Raw genomic sequence first — 17647 nt, forward strand, 5'->3', positions numbered from 1 at the left:
TGCTCATCCTGCTACCCAGCACTGGGATCAGAGAGCGCTTCTCAGCTCTAGTTTAGAGGAGGGGGCTGCAAGCATTTTAAACACAAAACTTTTACCTGGGCAGAGGCACAGTCATGTTCTCTTTCCCCACTCTGGTAGCATTTAATATTTTCTTGCTCTGGAGGAGTTTGACAGAACTCAAGCACCTGCCACAGTACTCTACAAGCCTTCATTTTGTGTTTCTGCTGCATGCAGAGGCTTTATAGGATAACATATCCTGAATGGGGACTAAAGAGTGCAGAGAGCCCTTCTCAAAACTAGTTGGGATAAGAAAAACAAACAAAAAAATCTTGTAGTGTGATTCTAAATCTGAAGAATTCCTCTGAAAAACCAGTGCATGGTACTGCAGACTCAGTGTCAGGACACAGCTTAGTCAAAAGTCACTCACAGGTGGTTGTTCTAACAGTAATCTCCATTGATAAGGAACTGTCAGAGCAGCAGTTCTGGAAAATGGTACAAAAGAAATACCTGGGAGTATTCCAGTTTTGGATTTACTGACAAGAACTCACTGCTTGGTACCTAAACCTTTTCCCAACCTTTTGCATGAGTGAAACAGCACCTGTCCCCCAGCTCCCTTTCCTTGAGGTCTCAAAGGTCTGTGTGTGACAGAAGGGCTGTGTGTGACAGAAGGGCTGTGTGTGACTGAAGGGCTGTGTGTGACAGAAGGGCTGTGTGTGACTGAAGGGCTGTGTGTGACAGAAGGGCTGCGTGTGACAGAAGGGCTGTGTGTGACTGAAGGGCTGTGTGTGACTGAAGGGCTGTGTGTGACAGAAGGGCTGTGTGTGACTGAAGGGCTGTGTGTGACTGAAGGGCTGTGTGTGACTGAAGGGCTGTGTGTGACAGAAGGGCTGTGTGTGACTGAAGGGCTGCGTGTGACTGAAGGGCTGTGTGTGACAGAAGGGCTGTGTGTGACAGAAGGGCTGTGTGTGACTGAAGGGCTGCGTGTGACTGAAGGGCTGTGTGTGACAGAAGGGCTGTGTGTGACAGAAGGGCTGTGTGTGACTGATGGGCTGCGTGTGACATAAGGGCTGTGTGTGACAGAAGGGCTGCGAGTGACTGACTTGCTATGTATGACTGAAGCACTGCGTGTCACAGAAGTGCTGTGTGTGACTGAAGGGCTGCGTGTGGCAGCAGGGCTGCGTGTGACTTAAGGGCTGCATGTGACAGAAGGGCTGCGTGTGACTGAAGGGCTGCGCGAGACAGAAGGGCTGCGGGAGATAGAAGGGCTGCGTGTGACTGAAGGGCTTCGTGTGACTGAAAGGCTGCCTTTGCCTGAAGGGCTGCGGGTGACAGAATGTCTCCGGCTCAGCGCAGGGCTGGGCGGGACACAAGGGCTGCGTGTGACTGAGGGGCTGCGTGTGACGCACGGGCTCCGCGTGACTGAAGGGCTGTGTGTGACTGAAGGGCTGCGTGTGACTGAAGGGCTGCGTGTGACTGAAGGGCTGCGTGTGACTGAAGGGCTGTGTGTGACTGAAGGGCTGTGTGTGACAGAAGGGCTGTGTGTGACTGAAGGGCTGTGTGTGACTGAAGGGCTGCGTGTGACTGAAGGGCTGTGTGTGACTGAAGGGCTGTGTGTGACTGAAGGGCTGTGTGTGCCACGTGAGCTGTGGCGCAGTGCTGATAAGGAGTGTCAGAGCTGGGTCTGACCGAGGGTGACTTTGCTATGATCGGTTCAACCACTGTCGGTGTCACAGACGTGTCTGTATTCACCAGCACTCTCCTCGAGTCACAGAGCTGTGAAACGCTGCGGGGCTACGCAGGGCTCGAGTTCAGCCTGACATTAATCCTATATAAGAAATAAGGGGAAAGGAGGGTCGCCGGTGTGCGTGGTGCCCGTGCCGACCGAGCAGTTGGCTGCGGGGCCAGAACCCGGTGTAGAAGGGCAGCGGTGCGACAGCCGGCCCTCTTCGGATCTCAGTCGCCGTCACTGCCCCACAAGGCTCCTTTCCTAAAGCGGCCCTACGCGCGGTGCCAGCTGCATTTCCTTTCCCGGCCTCAGCGCAGCCCGTCACGTCGCGGGACGGGAGCACCACCTCCTGCCGCTGCCCGGCTCCGCAGGGGGGCCTCCAGGGCCGGGCGCCTCGGGGCCGTCCGCCGCGTCCCCGCCCGTAGGAGGGCACGGCCGGCACGGCTCAGCCCCCGCCTGCCCGCGCGGGGCGGCTCCGTCCGCAGAGCGTCCCGCGGGTCCGGGCGGCGGCAGCATGGGGTTGGAGCTGTACCTGGATCTGCTCTCGCAGCCCTGCCGCTCCATCTACATCTTCGCCCGGACCAACAACATCCCGTTCGAGTTCAAGCACGTGGAGCTCTTCAAAGGTGAGGAGGGCCGGCAGGGCGGGCGGCGGGGCCGGGGGTCGGAGCCCCGCGCTCAGCGCTCCTCTCTCGGCTCTTGACAGACTCGGTGCTGGGGAAGAAGCCGGCGGCGGCGGCGGCGAGCGGCACGGAGCGGCCCCGCACAGGTGAGCTGCCGGTGCCGTTATTCCTGGCGGGCCGCGGGATCGAGCCGTGCCCGGGCGGTAACGCGAACCCCGGCAGGAGGCCGCGCTGCGGGGCACGCTGTGGCGGCGGGGCCGGGTGCTGGCAGCCCTGCGGCTGCTCAGGGCGTAGTGTTGAATGGCTGTGCGTGGCTGCAGGTGTGTTCCTTTGGCCGCTATGGGATGGAGGAGGAGTGAGGCAGCATCAGTGCTTAGGGACGCTCAACATCGGTGGGAGGAATCACGTGAAATCACAGAATGGTTGGAGTTGGAAGGGATTCCCGAAGGCCGTCTGTTCCCACTGGCTGCAGTGCACAGGGACACCCACAGCTCCAGCAGTGCTCACAGCCCCGTCCCCTGAGCGTGGCTGTGTGCAGGGATGGGGCACCACCACCTCTCTGGGCGCCCTGTGCAGTGCCTCACTGCCCCATTGTAAACAGCTTCTTCCTTATATCCAATCTAAATCTCCCCTCTTTTAGTTTGAAGCAATTTCCCCTTGTCCACAGACCTTGCTGAAGGGTCTGTCCCTTATTTCTTACAGCCCCTTTAAATACTGGAAGGCTGCTTTCCCCTCTCCCCAGTCTTTTTCTCTCCAGGCTGCACAGTCCTGGTTCTCTCAACCTGTCCTCACAGGGAGGTGCTCCATCTATCATTTTTGTGGTCCTCCTCTGGACACACCCCACCAGGTCCACGTCTCTCCTGTGCTGAGGACCCCACATCTGGATGCAGTACTCCAGGTGAGGTCTCACAGTGCGGAGCAGAGGGACAGGATCACTTCCCTTGGCCTACTGACCATGCATCTTTTGATGCAGCCATCTGGAACTTGGCAAAATGCAGGAGTTGGTGGAGCTGGAAAATCACCTACTCACAGGGGCGTGCAGGGATGCAGAGCTCAGAAGAGACTTTTCCCAGGTTGTACCCTCACAGTACAGCGTCCCATCCTTCCTGGGAGTCATAAAACAGGTGGCAAGGCCACACGCCACAGCTAAACCTGCTGCCAGCCTGCAAGCTCTGCTCAGCCTGCAGAGGGGAAGGTTGAGCTCATCAGGTGCTGTGTGGCTTTAAACACTCACCCTGCAGGCACTCCTGAGCACAATGGTTGGGCCATGGAGCTCCCAGAGCTGTCCCATAGCCATGCAGAGGCTATTTTTGTGGATCCCCAAGGAATGTTTCTCCAGCCATTTCTAGCAAATTAGTCACGGTGACAGTGACTGCTCTGGGATTGGTCTACTTAGAAACATTCAGCTGTTCAGACTTGTCCAGCTGTATAAGAAGACTATTGAACGTTTGCATACTGTATTTTCCAGGTAAATCATTTGTTATTTCTGTTGTCTAAGGCAACACAGTACTTGGAAATCCTTGGCTGAACATATTATTAGGCAGGGATGAGATTGGCAATTTTTTTTTCCCATTTCTTTTGTAGAATTTTGTCTACTTCTCTTGTCACCATCAGTAGATCTTCCCTACACGAGGTATTTTTCCTGTGTGCAGACTGTCTTTCCTCTTGACAGTGTATATTCTAATTTAAGTTATTCCCCAAAGCTCAACAATACACACAGAAATGTATGCATATCTATTTATAAATACACATATATACCCTTGTGAGTATGCTAATTGATATTACTAATTACACCAGATGCAACTGATGTTAAACAACTGTAAGTCAGGGGAATGCCACAGGATGAATAAAGGTGGGCCACAAACAAGAAATGAGCTCTGCTTGCTGGGAAAGGCACAGTATTAAACTCTGCTGAACTACAAATACCAGTACTGATCTCTTTGTTAATGCAGTAAACAACCAGTCCCACTGGAGCAACCTAGAATTAGTGTTCATACCAAAGCTTTTATCACTTTGCAGCCAAGTTTCTGCTCAGGTCTTTTCTGTCTGTATGAACCAAAGCAAGTCAGATGCTATCTCTGTGCTGCACGTGCAGTCTCGGTAACAAATGCTGGCCTCCTGTCAAACCTGCTGTAGTGCTGTGTTAGTTAGGACTGATACAGTATGAAAACAGGCTGAAATCTGATTCAGGCTGCCCTGACCCACTGCTTACTTCTTATATCACTGTTTCTCAATTGCTTGCTACCCTGGATAATAAACAAACAGTAGATTGTAACAGCCAGCCAGCTAGGTCCAAGAACTAACTGCTCATTATTTGTCAAAGCTACTGACTTGCAATTTTATGCTGTGTTTTTCTAAGGACCACTTGAGCTGTACGCGCCTTGCCCAAGCTGGGTGTGATGACCACTAGCTATTGGAACCCCTCTAAATGCACAGGCTCAAGCACTTTACTGAGCAACTCCTTGGATGACAAGAGATGTACACGATTTTCCATACAGATTTTTTGTGATATAAATCATAGACGAAAGGTCCCTTGTGCTTTGCCAACTGGCTTGATTTTCTAGGAGTGTTTTTGAACGTTCAAGTTTCTCAATTAATGGGCTTGTTACCCCACACGGTCAGGCTCCAATTCTTTAGAAACCCTTTATTCTGAGCTTTTGTACACTGCTGCCTGCTTCTGCTCTGCGCATAGAACCTCTCACCCAGTTAAACTTGATGGCATTGTCACTGCAGGCAGATAGAAACATTGCCCACGGGAGAAATGGATTTAAATCCCTGCAGACAGCAGATGGATGTGAGCCTTGCTCTCCAGTGAAGCTACTTGTATTGGAAGTTAAAAGCTTTTCTCTAAGAAGAAGTGAGGCAGGGACTCATCAGCTAGCAGTGAGAATAGGGCAGTAATGTTTGCTCTTTGGTTTATCTCACCTGAAGTCAATGCTGGGAAAGTAGTCAGAGACTTTGCTGTGTTCTGTAAGTTGCAGTGCAGGAATCTTGCTTTCTCCCACCCCTTCTCTCACAGCCAGCTGTAAATAAACCTTGTAGTCCAAAGACTTTTTTTACTGCTTGGAGATGTTTCACACTGTCCATTAAAGCAGCCATTAGCACCTCGTTCTGTATGGCAGCAAATGGTTCTTGGGGATGTAGAACCTTGTTAGTTAATAGCACTTTTTTTTTTTTTTTTTCTTTTTGGACAGAAGGGATTTTTGTTATGAAAACTGCTGGTCATACTGGTTTGATTTGAACAGGATTTGCACCCTGGCACGTCTCCTTATAGAAAGCATGTAAGACAAACAGTAAACAAAGCCCTTCAATCTTTTTTTTTTTTTTTTTGTACCAGTTCCTGGTGTTTTATGCAATCCCCTGGCATTTAACTGCTGACTCACAAGTTCAGTGCCTTCACTGATAAACTGAAAACTTGATTAGATAGTCAGCTATGAATGCCTTCAAACTCCTGTGACTGTGGAGTTCAAATTCTTTTATGGGATGGCTTCTTCCTCCTATGTTTTCCTGACAGAGGAAAAGGAGGTTCACTTGCTGGCTTATAGCTGGGAGTAATGCAGAACAGAGGTGTCAGAGCTGCTCTGACCCTGGTGAATGGCCATGGTGGCAGATGAGTTACTTTGCAAGTTCACTGTTATATTGCTGATACTCATGTTTTTCCCATCCCAGCAAGAACTGGAATTACCCTCTGCTGCATGTCTGCTGAGGGAAGACTCACTTGCTTTCTTTGGGAATGATTGATTTCCTTTACTCTTTGGAGTGAAACAAGGGAAAGATTCTGCTTCATGAGTCTTATAAGCCACCCGGTTAGTCGTTGATTAATTAGCTGCTTCAGGAATCTCCATGGGCACAAAGGTTTTAAATTGCTTTCCATCATGACTCCACCCCAACTAGTGTCAGCCATGTTAACGAACCAAAGGAAAATGACTTTGTTTTGGTGTTGTATGTTGGAAAAAGGAGCAGGAGTGGCATCCGTTTGCCCTCATTGGGGTGCTCTGCATGCAAACTCAGCCTTTCGAGACCACACTTAGTGCTTATCTTCATCTTAAGTCTTCTTTCCCCCATTTCTGAAACCATAGGACAAGATTTCAAGTCAAGTTAGTGTTTTCATAACCAATATCTTCATCTGTTTTCTAGATGCCTCATTGGGAATGATTTTTCAGAAAGTTTTGCAAGTTGTTGGTATCAAACAACTGAATTCCTGTGTAGAAATGAACTGCTCCTTGCTGCGTGACATTTGAGCAGACTGCAGGCTGTAGATGGCTTTTACATTGACTCTTCAATTTCATTTTCAAAATACGACATAGGAAAAGAAACAGCGGAGTTCACAGATTTTCCAGTTTGTTACAGGTGTTTATGATATACTCTTCTAACCTCTGACTTGTCCATTCATGTTCTTAGGGCCATCAAATAGTGAAGGGGCTAGCAAAATCAGCCTCTTGAAGAAAGTACCAGCACTGAAGGACGGAGACTTCACCCTAGCAGAATGGTAAGAACTCAGCCCTCGGAGTTCCTTGGATACCAGTAATACGAATAGGTGGTGTCATTCCCTCCGAATGACTCAGAACTGGCCATGAGCATTTATGAATAGGAAAGATTAGTGATCTGCTTTGGCATTTCAGTTCCTTTGTTCTTAAAAGTTAGATACCTATATGCACATTTATGATAAGCAGTTAAAGATACGCATTATTTCAGGTGGACCTGAGCCATACTTGGAGATAAACAACTTGAAGTCATTAGAAAGATGTTCCTTTGACAGGAACTTTTGTAATTATGGATGTTCAGCTGGCCATTAGGTCTGTTTATGGAGAAGCAAGCATTTTCTGCCTAAGTTGATGTCGCAGGTGCTTGCTTCCTGCACCATGTCCTTATTGCTCAGTGTGAAGGGGTTAACGTATTGTCAACTCATATATATGTCCTGACTTAATGAAAATATTGTGATGATATTTTTGTATTTCCAATGTCTTGCTCTCCAAAGAGCAAAGACTGAAAAGGTCTCCACAGTTTCATACCTTATAACCTTATATACCTTATATATCTTGGTTATTTGTAATACTATAACCTCATCTCCATTTTCTGTTTGCATTATCTTTCACAATGTAAACAAATCTCCTGGCTTAACTGACCTTCACTGAAAGCACTTACCTCAAATTAGGTTATAAACATATCTGGGAATCGTTTAAAGCATATAAAACACGAGGAAAACTACAGAGCTACTTCTATTTGTCTGACTTAGTTATTAAGGCCAAATTAATACCTGGAGAGATAAAACTGGTCTGTGGTAAAAGCATTCTGTAACATTCCCTGACCTCTTTTTTGTCTCGTTAATGTCTGAGCAGCACTGCCATTCTGCTGTATCTGAGTCGAAAGTACAACACTCCTGACCACTGGTACCCATCAGACATAAAAAAACGGGCCCAGGTTGATGAATACCTCTCGTGGCATCACGCTAACATCCGGGCTAATGCTCCTAAGACCATGTGGATCAAGGTAAGGAGACTGGATATTAAGATGAGAGTAAAATGATGCTTTCCTGGGTGAAAACTGAACAGAAAGAGTTTGTCCCATCAAGTAAAAAATCTTGTCCATTCCTAGCTGAGAGGAGATGTCAGAGAGCTATTTGCTCAACATCAGGATTTGGCAAAAGCAGCTTTGGCCATTTTGTGGTGTTTTTTGTTTTGTTTTCTGGGTTTTTTGTTTGCCTGTTTGTTTCCTTAAAGTAGTTCTGATACAGAAGGTCTCAAAGCCTCACGGGCTTTTATTGCCTGGATTTGTGAACAAATATATAACAGATTGGGTATTGCCTCCAAGGGCTCCCCCTCCCTACACAGCTGTGCAGAGTATGCACACAGACCTTTTGCTTCTTTGGCAAGAGTGTGCTTTGTTGCTGGAAACTGAAAGATTTATGTTCTTCGTACATCAGGTCTCTGTAGTCCCATCAGGGTGGAAATCCAGAAGGAGATTTTTGCTTCCAGAATGCTTATACACTCCTCTGAAATGAGCTTAGGGATAGGTAGAATAGAGATACAGGGAGAATGGCAGTATTTCTTTACTCAGTGTGGTCAAATCAATTTACGTTTGGGTAAAATTAATGGAATCACTCTGAAGCAGAAAATCATTTAGTATCAGATGATTCTGCTGGACAACTGATTCCAGTCAACTCATCAGAAACCTAATGCAGCTATCCTTAGAGAAGCCCAGGTGCAAATACAGCCCTACAAGCACGATTGTAACAGAGGATTTTAGATGAAATAAGGGTTGCCAGTAAGAAGATAAGAACGTCACTCTTCCTGTGTGAAGTCCACCCATGTTTATGCCTAACAAAACATATCAGGACTCATTTAGAATTTTGATTTATTAACATTTGATTTTTTGGCAAGAGAATCCAGAGGAGCAGCACAAATATGAGTCAGATTCCTACAAACATCAGTTTCTTCAAATCTCTACAGGCTGTTATTGCTGTGCTCCAAGAGAAAGAAAACCATCTCATTGCTGCCAGTTAAATAACTCAGTTACAGAAAGGTCATCAGAATAATTGAAAATTTGGAAACTTATATAGCCACTGTGTAATAGAAGGCACAATTGCTGGTTTTGTGAGAAGATAAACTGCCCTGAGATACAGAAAAGGAGATACCATTTCGTAATGGCTATACCTGGAGATCCCATCATTTGTAATTGGAAACATTTAGGAAGAGAACTGGCCATGAATTTTCTGATGAAATAGACTCTAAATGTACTTGGCAAAAAAAAAGTGCCTTGGATTAGGCAATCACAACATGAATTCGTTGAGTATACTAGCAGTAAGTAGGAAGTCTATCTACTACCCCTGTGGAAATTTATCTCTTTTCTTTTTTTTCCCCTGAAAATAAACTATTTATTTGGCTATCATAATTAGAGGAGGTATAGTTGTGAAATACTGGTGGCTCTGATGGTATGTACACCTCTGTGAATGGCAACAAATCTCACTGAAAGGCTACTACCCCCTGTGCCAGCAAGTCTTTGGAGTCTTTGGACCACTCTGCCCTCCTGGCAGCTGCTCCTCTGCCAGCTACACTTCCTACCACAGCCACCACCATGGCCTGCTGCCATCACCCGAAGGGACTGCAGGTGACCACCAATGGTAGTCATGCGTATCTCATGAGGTACAACTTAATGACTATCACTAGATCCACAGGAAGACAGCTGACCATGCTCTGTGTTCATTCTCTCCTCAGGTGCTGATTCCCCTTTTCACAGGGCAACCACTGCCCTCAGAGAAGCTGCAGGAGGTGATGGAGGGGCTGTCCACTTCCCTGAAGCAATTTGAGGAGAGGTTTCTGCAGGACAAGGCTTTTATCATCGGGAGCGAGATTTCTTTGGCAGATCTTGTGGCCATTGTGGAGCTGATGCAAGTGAGTGTTGGACTATGGTAATGAAGGGAAAACATGCTGCTGGGCAGGGAGGGATGCAGTAACACTTCGTTAGGAGTAAGGGCATATCTCAGCACAACTAAGACAATGAGTAGAAGGCAGCAGTGGGTTCAGAAAATCAGTTGTTTTTTTAAAAGAAGAAACTGGCTGCAACAGATCTCCTTTGTTTTTGTTCCCTAACAGAATGTCTTCCTGTTTCATCCTGATTTTATTTTTGACCTCTAGAGATAATGTATAGAACTTTATGAGCTCCTCCCCTCTCTTTCTCCCACCTGTACCAGCAGTAACACTTTTGATGCCTGTTGTCTTGGCAAGGAGTGTCTCACTGTTTGTTGCTCCCTCTGGCTTTCTGCAGCCTGTTGGAGTTGGTTGTGACATCTTTGAAGACAGGCCCAGGTTGATGGAGTGGCGCAGGCGGGTGGAGGAAGCTGTGGGGAAGGAGCTTTTCTTCCAAGCCCATGAGATGATCCTGAATATCAAAGAACTGAGCAACATTCAGATTGATCCACAGCTGAAAGAGCACCTGGCACCTGTGTTGATGAAGATGTTGAAATGAATTAACCTATGTTACTATTTTTCCTGGCTTTTTTTTTTTTTTTATTTCTGTCATCTCCAGATCTACACTTAACTGGAAAAAAAAACACTGTATTTCTTATGTAGTCTTGCAAAGTGTCCTCCCCAACCTCACTAAGCCTTCCCTGCATCTTTGGGGGGTGGGAGCTGGGGAATTTTTAAGACCTGAAATATTAGATTTGTATGAAAGGGAGAGACCCTATGGGTCAATTAACACATGCATCTGAGTTATATTTCAGTGTCACTCAGAAATGCTGGAAACATGAATAGTATTTCCTGAAAAATTTGAGCCAGCCTGCAAACTGGAACATCAGAGAACTGTCTAGGATGAGGATCATTGTTTTCATGTGTTTGTAACATTCGGAGCTTCTTCCTATGTGGCAAGCACAGCAAAGCAAATCTGATCCTCACCTTCTCAGCATATGTCTCTGCATGAGTATGGAACAAAGCTACAGGTAGTCACTAAAGTAAAAAGAAGACTTTTTATTTCATTTTTTTAATTTAATTTTCTCGTTGCTGGAGCATATTGCTTGGCCACCCATCTACATTCCATACTTCTGTTTGCCTTTAAGATCCTGTGAGAAGTTTCTTCACGTTCAACTACGACTGTAAATCATTGTAGTGCTTTAATTTAACCACTGCTCTCCACTTTTCAAAGTTGGGTTTCTTAGGCATGTGGTCTGTCAGTACGTGTGTGGCGGGGCAGTTCTTGGGAGATCTGTGTAGTAAAGACTGAGCAACTTCAAACAGCTGAGGGTGGCCACAGCCTCCAAATAATGCCTACTTGAATCCTCTGTTGATATCATATATGGAATACAGTGAACAAATGCATTCACAGTGACTTCTTTAAAGAGATTGTGACTGCAATCAAATCGTTTTTTTCTGTGGTAATAATGCAATAGCAATCCACATTCTTCCTAAAAAATGGAAAGGAGGGATAAATATTTGGAGGTTGTTTTGGATGGAAGTTCACCAAGTCATCCTGTGCAAGCTGAAGTAATAAGGAAGATTTTGTGACCTTGAGAACATATGCATCACAATAAAAGGGCAGAGAGTTGTTTTGGAGCTTCAAGGCTCTTTTTCTTGGTTGTGCTGTTTCTGATTAGTTGTAGCTCAAGTGGGAAACCATTTTGTACTGCAGCACAAAATAATAATATAATAATGAAGCAAAATAAGCATTTCTAGTTTGTTTTTCAGTTGAAAATACCAAAGGATTCAAAAACTGTTGAAATGTTTGTATACTTCCATTCACATCTAGCTGTTGCCCTTGAACCTTACCCTAAAATCCTTGCTTAGTAAATAATTTGGGAATTACATTTCTCATTAACTGAATAGCTTCTTCTCTTTACAGTACTAACATGTCTTGGCTACTCACATTTCTGCTGTTAAGTACTATACAACTTGATACGTTTGGGTGGTTTTTTTTCTAAAGTTTTACTGCTAGATATATGGATTTAGTCCAGAGCCTGGGGAGATCTTTAAATTCCCCAACTGGAAAGAAAATCTCATTATATACTTGAGCTTTCAGTAACAGAAAAATTCTTTTTTTATGTTCACTGTAAGGATAAGAGAGCTGACTGAAGGCTCTTTCTTTTTATGAACTGAAAACATTAGAAATAGGTACATGTTTATTCCCACCTTTCCTTTCTTCTCTTAACCCCCAAACATTTTTTGCTGAAGTTTTATTGAGGAATATTGTCTACACTTGAGATGAATTTTAAATGGGAAGTGGTTGACCATTTGAGAACTTTTAGAGTGGAACTGCTAAGTGACTGATGACACACACAGATGCTTACAAATGGGAAAAAATACCAGGATTTTCCAAAGGCTCAGCAAAATGGAGACTGCTTGCTGCTGTGGTGTCATCTCTCCGCTCGTCCCCCTGCAAGCATTTGAGTTGCCAGCTCCAGGACAGAAACAATAGAACAAATGCCTTTAGTGTAATAAAAACTCTGGGATTCTGGGTTGTGCCCTGAAGCCATGGACAGTTTGCCATTTGTGGTCAACCCTCAGGAGCAAAGGACAAAACATATCATTAAAATGTTTGTGACAGACCTTCATGCTGTTGTAATTGCTGACTTTTGATACTTAATCTTTTTTTGCTCCTTTTCTTTTGGAAGGCCTTCTGACATGTTGATCTCTTGTCATGTATTTTTAGGTAGTGGGGTTTTATTTTGACCTCGGAATTTATTGGAAGAGATGTTTAATATATTAAAAAGGAATGAGAAATTGAAAAATGGATCCCAAAGGGCACCTTATGTTGGATTAGTGGTTCTCTGTAGTCAGGCAGTGGACTTGTGGCTGGGGTTTGCAGGGTGGCTGAGTCCTCTCAGTGCCTTGTTTTTCAGAAACAAACTCAGTTCTCATCGTTCACTGATGGAGAGAGCTCAGTAGAGTCTCCTGGGCTTCTCAGTGGGCAAGTCCTAAAATCTTCCCTGCTGTATCCCTGCCATGCAGCAATAAGGTTTCCCCACCCCTTGCAGAAAACACAATTATTATAGAAAAGTAAATACTGTGCAAAAAAATATCACATAGGCAATGCTTCTGCACTGCACAGCAAACGGCCATCCCCTGCCAGATCTGTCTCACTTCACAATCGCTCTCCTAGAAATCTGCAGTCTGACTGCTGGCCGGCTTACATGTGCTGCTCCTCCTGCCAGTATTGTCCTCCCTGGCAACAGCGAAGGCCAAACAATTCCCCCAGCAAAGCCAGCAGCTCCATCCATTCTCATTAAGTCTGTCGGTAACTGTGGAAAACAAGAAAGTCATGTTATACAGGGCCAGTCTTCACAACAGTGCTTCACCTTAAGCAAGATGACTTCTTCATCTAGCTGGTTCCTAATGCCTTTTGCTGTAAATCAGCACAAGTAGTGCTCCCCACACAGGAGCTCAGCTTCCGAGAAACCTGATCCACACAGGAGACCGCAGCTGTGAGCCAGTGCCTGGCAGCAGTCCTGCCAGCTTTGGCACCCAAATGCAACTGCAGAAGCTGGGGCAGGAATCATTACACAGAATCACAGAATGGCCTGGGTTGGAAGGGACCTCAAGGATCATGAATCTCCAACGCCCCTGCCACAGGCAGGACCACCAATCTCCTCATTTAATACTAGACCAGGCTGCCCAGGGCCCCATCCAACCTGGCCTTGAACACCTCCAGGGATGGGGCATCCACAACCTCTCTGGACAGCCTGTTCCAGCACCTCACCACTCTCTCTGTAAAGAAATTCACGTGGGACAAAACAATAAGCCTCCCTGCTTGCCTTTTAACATCTGGCAGAGGAGCAGCTGTTCTACAACATCATCTCCCTTCCCGTGATAGACTCTTCCAGCCCCAAAATCCCCACGTGCCGAGGATGCGCCGGGGGCGGAATAGAAAGGCCCGGTGCCCGGCCCCGCCTCGCACTGAGCCCGAGGGGCAGGAGGAGAGGAGATGAGGGCAGGAGGAGAGGAGAGGAGGGCCGGAGCGCGGCCGGGCGGAGCGGGAGGAGGCGCCGGGCAGCGGGGCACTGCAACGGGCAGGAAGCGGCCATGCCGTTCGTGGAGCTGGAGACCAGCCTGCCGGCCGAGCGGCTACCGCCGGGGCTGCCCATGAAGCTGTGCGAAGCCACAGCCACCATCCTGGGCAAACCCGCCGAGGTGAGCGCGGGGTCGGGGGCGGCGGGCGGGGGGCTCCGGGGAAGCCGCGACATGACCGCGCGTGTGCCGGCAGCGGGTGAACGTGACGGTGCGCGGCGGGATGCCCATGGTGCTGGCGGGCTCGGCCGAGCCCTGCGCACAGCTGCTCGTCTCCTCCATCGGCGTGGTGGGCTCGGCGCAGCAGAACCAGGGGCACAGCGCCCGCTTCTTCGATTTCCTGACGGCGGAGCTGGGCCTCGGCCCCGAGCGGTGAGTGCGGTTCGTCTGTGGGCGGCCGCTGGGGGGCGGTGTGGGTACCAAAGTTTGGCTGCCGATGTGAAGGGCTCCGGGGGGCCGAGTCCGGGGCGGCTCCGGTTTAAAACACGGCTGGGCCGCTCACCGAGCAGCGTGGGGACCGTTGCTCTCTGGATGTCGGTGACTCCGGCTGGGATAATCGCCGCAAACCCGGTGCAAATGGGCCTTCCTGAAGGTAAGCCGTGTCCCCTCTGCCCTCCGTCCCTGTCTCTGCTAGTAGGGACGTTCCCTGCCCCGGGCTGCTGTCAGGATAAGTGCCCAACTGGGTGTTGAGGTACCTGGGTACTGCTGGAGTCTCTCGCGGGCAGTGCTGCAGTTCATAATGCTTTGGGGTTTGTGCAGATGAGCTCTGCCACCTGTTTGAACCCTGCCTGCACGCAGCTTGTCTCTGCTTCTGTTCAATTAACACCGCTGTGTGAGCCAGCCAGAGCTTAGGGAAGATTTTCTAGTTGGTTGCAAACTGGGAAGGGATTATAATTAATTCTAAAATAATGTTTTTCTGTCCACCATGTTTTTGCTCTTGTACCCAATAAGGATCGTCATTCGCTTTTACCCACTGGAGCCCTGGCAGATTGGCAAGAACAGAACAGTCATGACTTTCCTGTGACCCCTCAAGCGGCCGTTTGGAACAAAGCAGCAATGAAGACAACCCAGAGATGGCCTGCTCCATCTACCTTTCCTCTTAAATCAGCTCTAATCGTTCTGCACCTTCACCTATGTGATTCTCTTCTGCTTTTGGACATTGTGCATATAAAGAGTGGGGCATTCAGGTGTACCGTTATCAGCAAAGTAGTTCAAAGTCCTTGTCTCAAGCCTTCCTTGTAGCACTGTGTCTGATTTTATGCTCTGTGGTCTACCATTGCCAGCTGCCGGTGGCTGCTCCCACAAAGTTTTGTTTGCCCACAGAATCTTTGTGGCTGGATGTTTGTTGTCAGTGGCTGTGTGTAGAGGATGGAGCTGCTAGTGAAGAGCTGCACTATGCCACAGGAAAATGTTGTGAAAGTTCTGCCTTTCCTACCTTTAATCGCTGTTGTTAACCCTGGTGTTCAAAATAGTTTTCATTTCCTCACTCTTACAGGGAGTTTTGGAAAAGGATAGACATCTCGCTGTGCCCTGTGGCTGATTTTTTCAGCTGCTTGCCCTAAGCAGAGGGGCTGCTGTAGTTGTCTGCAAGTGACTTAGCACACAGGCAGCATTCTGCCTATTGCACTCAACCTTAAAACTTCCGTTGCTGTTGCACTTCACTCTAAAGTGTTTTGGATTTTAGGACCTATATGCTCCATCACTTTATAACTGGAATGTACATAGTATTTTACTAAAACAAAAGCACAGTTATTTCAGCCTTCCACATGAGAACGTGTATAGACTTTCCCTCCACTTTGGGACTTTGTCAGGTGCCAGGCACAAAAGCAAAGAGGACTTAATTGCATGCCCTTGAGAGGTAGAGATCCATTAAACACAAGGCTGAAGAGTCTCCACTTCTTCATAATCCTGATTAGATTTTTGTTTGTTTATGTCTTGAGCTCTCAAGCTAGTTGAAAATTCCCCTTCTAATTATCACTTGAATTTAGTTATACTTACGCAGCGTAAGTATCTTCTGTGTTTGCAAAATCCCCCCTTAGGGGGAGCTGTGCTATCTGATTAATAAAATGTATCAAAACCTCTTTTGATGAGCATCAGTTTGTTGGCTTTTTTTTCTTAGCTTAGTGCTTGGAGACAGATGCTGTCTGCATGGATCCCTGCCTTTTCTCAGATCTCAAACTGAGTGTTTTTAAAACTAGGAAATAAGCAGGTGAACTGAGCATGAGATACAGCTGTAACTGCAATATATTTTGCTGTAGGGAAGAAGGCATACAGCCCTGGTTTTGCCAGGGAGATACAAAGGCGCTTGACCTACTTGAGTGAAATCTCTGACATGTAATGTAGCTTTAATCCTGCTGTGAAAACTGCTCCTTTCCTAAAGGTACCTCTGTGCCATGAAGGGGCAGCAGTCTTTATTTCCACTACAGAAACCTGTTTCTGACCTGTGCCCCAGCTTCTATTCTTTTCCTCAGTATTGGCTGCTGCTGAACTAATTTCAGATTAGGTTAGTGCATTATTTTAGAGCTTTTCTCACATTTTTGTTGCTTGTGTTTGGTAGTTGGAGTCAAACAGACATGTTATCCTTAACCTACCCCCCAAAAATTACTATACAAAGTCCTCTTTGCCTGTATTCTATATGCAGATGGTTCTGCTTCCATGGGATGGGGTCTGCTCTCTGCTGGTTTGTTTCAGGGCACTGTGTCAGTGTTTACATACTCAAAGGTAATGACCTGAATATGAGGCCTGTGTAACCACTGCCTAGCTTTGAAGTGAGAACCACCTCTCTGTGTATTTACACAAGGCTGAGGACTGGTGAAACCCCGAGCAAACTAAAGGGCATTGCTGTCAGAAAACTATTACAAAACCACGATCCCTTTGGGAATTACTCTGCAGGCACAATGCTGTGGTGCAGCAGCCTATGTCGATGACAGACAGCCCTGTTCTTAGCTCCGAGCAACCATTTTCCCTCACAAAGTTCATGCGTTCAAGACTAGGAGAATTATTCTTTATGGTGATAGGATCTGCCAGGAATACTAACAGCCCGCTTGCATTTTGGACTAATTTCCAAGCCCCTGCGCTGGCTCTGGCTACACCCTGCAGGTAGCGCACCTCACGACGCAGAAGCGCTTTCCCGCCCTGAGGCACCTCAGCCCCGCCCCGCCCCGCTCTCCCATTGGTTGTCTGAGGAAAACCTGTCCAGCCAATGAGAAGCCGCCTTATTGACGACGGGCTCCGGGGCCCTGAGGGAGGTTGCCGTGGAGACCGCCGGTGAGGCCGCGTCTCCGGGGAACCGCTTGTCGCCTCAGGGAGCCCGCTTCTCCGGGAGCCTCGTGCTGTGCCCTGCTGTGCCGGCAGCCCGGGGGCGGCCCCGCCAGGTGAGTGTTGTGTCTGCTGCAGCCCCGCGGAGGGGCCGCCGTGTGGCCCTGCCCAGCTCGCCGTGAGGGCGGTGTGAGCCTGGCGCGGCGCGGCGCGGCCTCTCCCGTCCTTCTGTGAGGCCGCTGTCAGGCAGACGTGTGCTCCCGCCCGGCCCCGGCCAGCTCCCGACATCCTGGCAAGCAGCTAGGGGGTGTCTCCGCTCCTTTTTTGTTACCGCATTTCGGTAAAAAACAATTTCGCTGAAATGCAGTGGAAACGGGATTTAAAAAAAAAATAATTAAATATTCAATACGTATTTAAAGCACCAAACCCCAAGTGTTTCTTAAAAAAAAAAAAAAAAAGTGTATGTTTGCAGCGTATAATTCCAAGTGTAGCAACAAGGAGAAAAAAAAAAAGCCGGGGAAGCCCAAACCACACCCTTTGTTTCT

At 47.5% G+C, this 17647-nt stretch overlaps 3 protein-coding genes and 1 long non-coding RNA gene across 9 annotated transcripts in view; 3 read left to right on the forward strand and 1 right to left on the reverse strand.

The window, feature by feature from the left end:
• The first annotated feature begins 2079 nt into the window (after positions 1–2079).
• On the forward strand, positions 2080–12391 carry LOC100538595 (glutathione S-transferase theta-1). 2 transcript variants are annotated; one of them, XM_085238158.1, is made up of 6 exons: positions 2086–2352; positions 2433–2495; positions 6751–6838; positions 7689–7839; positions 9564–9740; positions 10114–12391. In XM_085238158.1, the coding sequence occupies exons 1-6, from the start codon at positions 2241–2243 to the stop codon at positions 10312–10314; spliced, it is 792 nt and encodes a 263-aa protein (XP_085094284.1). In that variant the 5' UTR covers positions 2086–2240; the 3' UTR covers positions 10315–12391. The 2 variants fall into 2 exon arrangements, with proteins under 2 accessions (XP_085094286.1, XP_085094284.1); XM_085238160.1 differs by lacking the exon at positions 2433–2495 and having other exon boundaries at positions 2080–2352.
• Positions 10300–13734, reverse strand: LOC146543189 (uncharacterized). Its single transcript, XR_014886911.1, has 2 exons — positions 13592–13734; positions 10300–13078 (listed from the first exon to the last, which is right to left on the reverse strand). It is a non-coding gene; the product is annotated as an uncharacterized LOC146543189 (long non-coding RNA).
• Positions 13735–13753: 19 nt separating this feature from the next.
• Positions 13754–15073, forward strand: DDT (D-dopachrome tautomerase). Its single transcript, XM_085238161.1, has 3 exons — positions 13754–13967; positions 14041–14216; positions 14796–15073. Exons 1-3 carry the CDS (start codon positions 13860–13862, stop codon positions 14866–14868), a joined length of 357 nt encoding a protein of 118 aa, XP_085094287.1. The 5' UTR covers positions 13754–13859; the 3' UTR covers positions 14869–15073.
• Positions 15074–17041: 1968 nt separating this feature from the next.
• The window catches only part of CABIN1 (calcineurin binding protein 1), a 93672-nt gene continuing 93066 nt past the window's right edge, over positions 17042–17647 (forward strand). For 4 of the 5 annotated variants that reach the window (XM_085238163.1, XM_085238165.1, XM_085238164.1 and 1 more), the window contains exon 1: positions 17043–17218. The gene's annotated coding sequence lies outside the window, so the exon portion shown is untranslated. Of the gene's footprint in view, positions 17219–17647 lie in introns of all 5 variants that reach the window. The other variant, XM_085238168.1, reaches the window with a different exon arrangement.

The sequence above is a fragment of the Meleagris gallopavo genome, chromosome 17, assembly GCF_905368555.1.
Source record: "Meleagris gallopavo chromosome 17, MGAL_WU_HG_1.1, whole genome shotgun sequence".
NCBI lineage: Eukaryota > Metazoa > Chordata > Aves > Galliformes > Phasianidae > Meleagris > Meleagris gallopavo.

Bases quoted from the DNA above. Each gene is read 5' to 3' on its own strand.
- LOC100538595 (XM_085238158.1), top strand. From the start codon at position 2,241: ATGGGGTTGGAGCTGTACCTGGATCTGCTCTCGCAGCCCTGCCGCTCC. The intron at 2,496-6,750 runs GTGAGCTGCCGG...TCATGTTCTTAG, and splicing joins CACGGAGCGGCCCCGCACAG to GGCCATCAAATAGTGAAGGG. The intron at 9,741-10,113 runs GTGAGTGTTGGA...GGCTTTCTGCAG, and splicing joins CCATTGTGGAGCTGATGCAA to CCTGTTGGAGTTGGTTGTGA.
- DDT (XM_085238161.1), top strand. From the start codon at position 13,860: ATGCCGTTCGTGGAGCTGGAGACCAGCCTGCCGGCCGAGCGGCTACCG. The intron at 13,968-14,040 runs GTGAGCGCGGGG...GTGTGCCGGCAG, and splicing joins TCCTGGGCAAACCCGCCGAG to CGGGTGAACGTGACGGTGCG. The intron at 14,217-14,795 runs GTGAGTGCGGTT...GTACCCAATAAG, and splicing joins CTGGGCCTCGGCCCCGAGCG to GATCGTCATTCGCTTTTACC.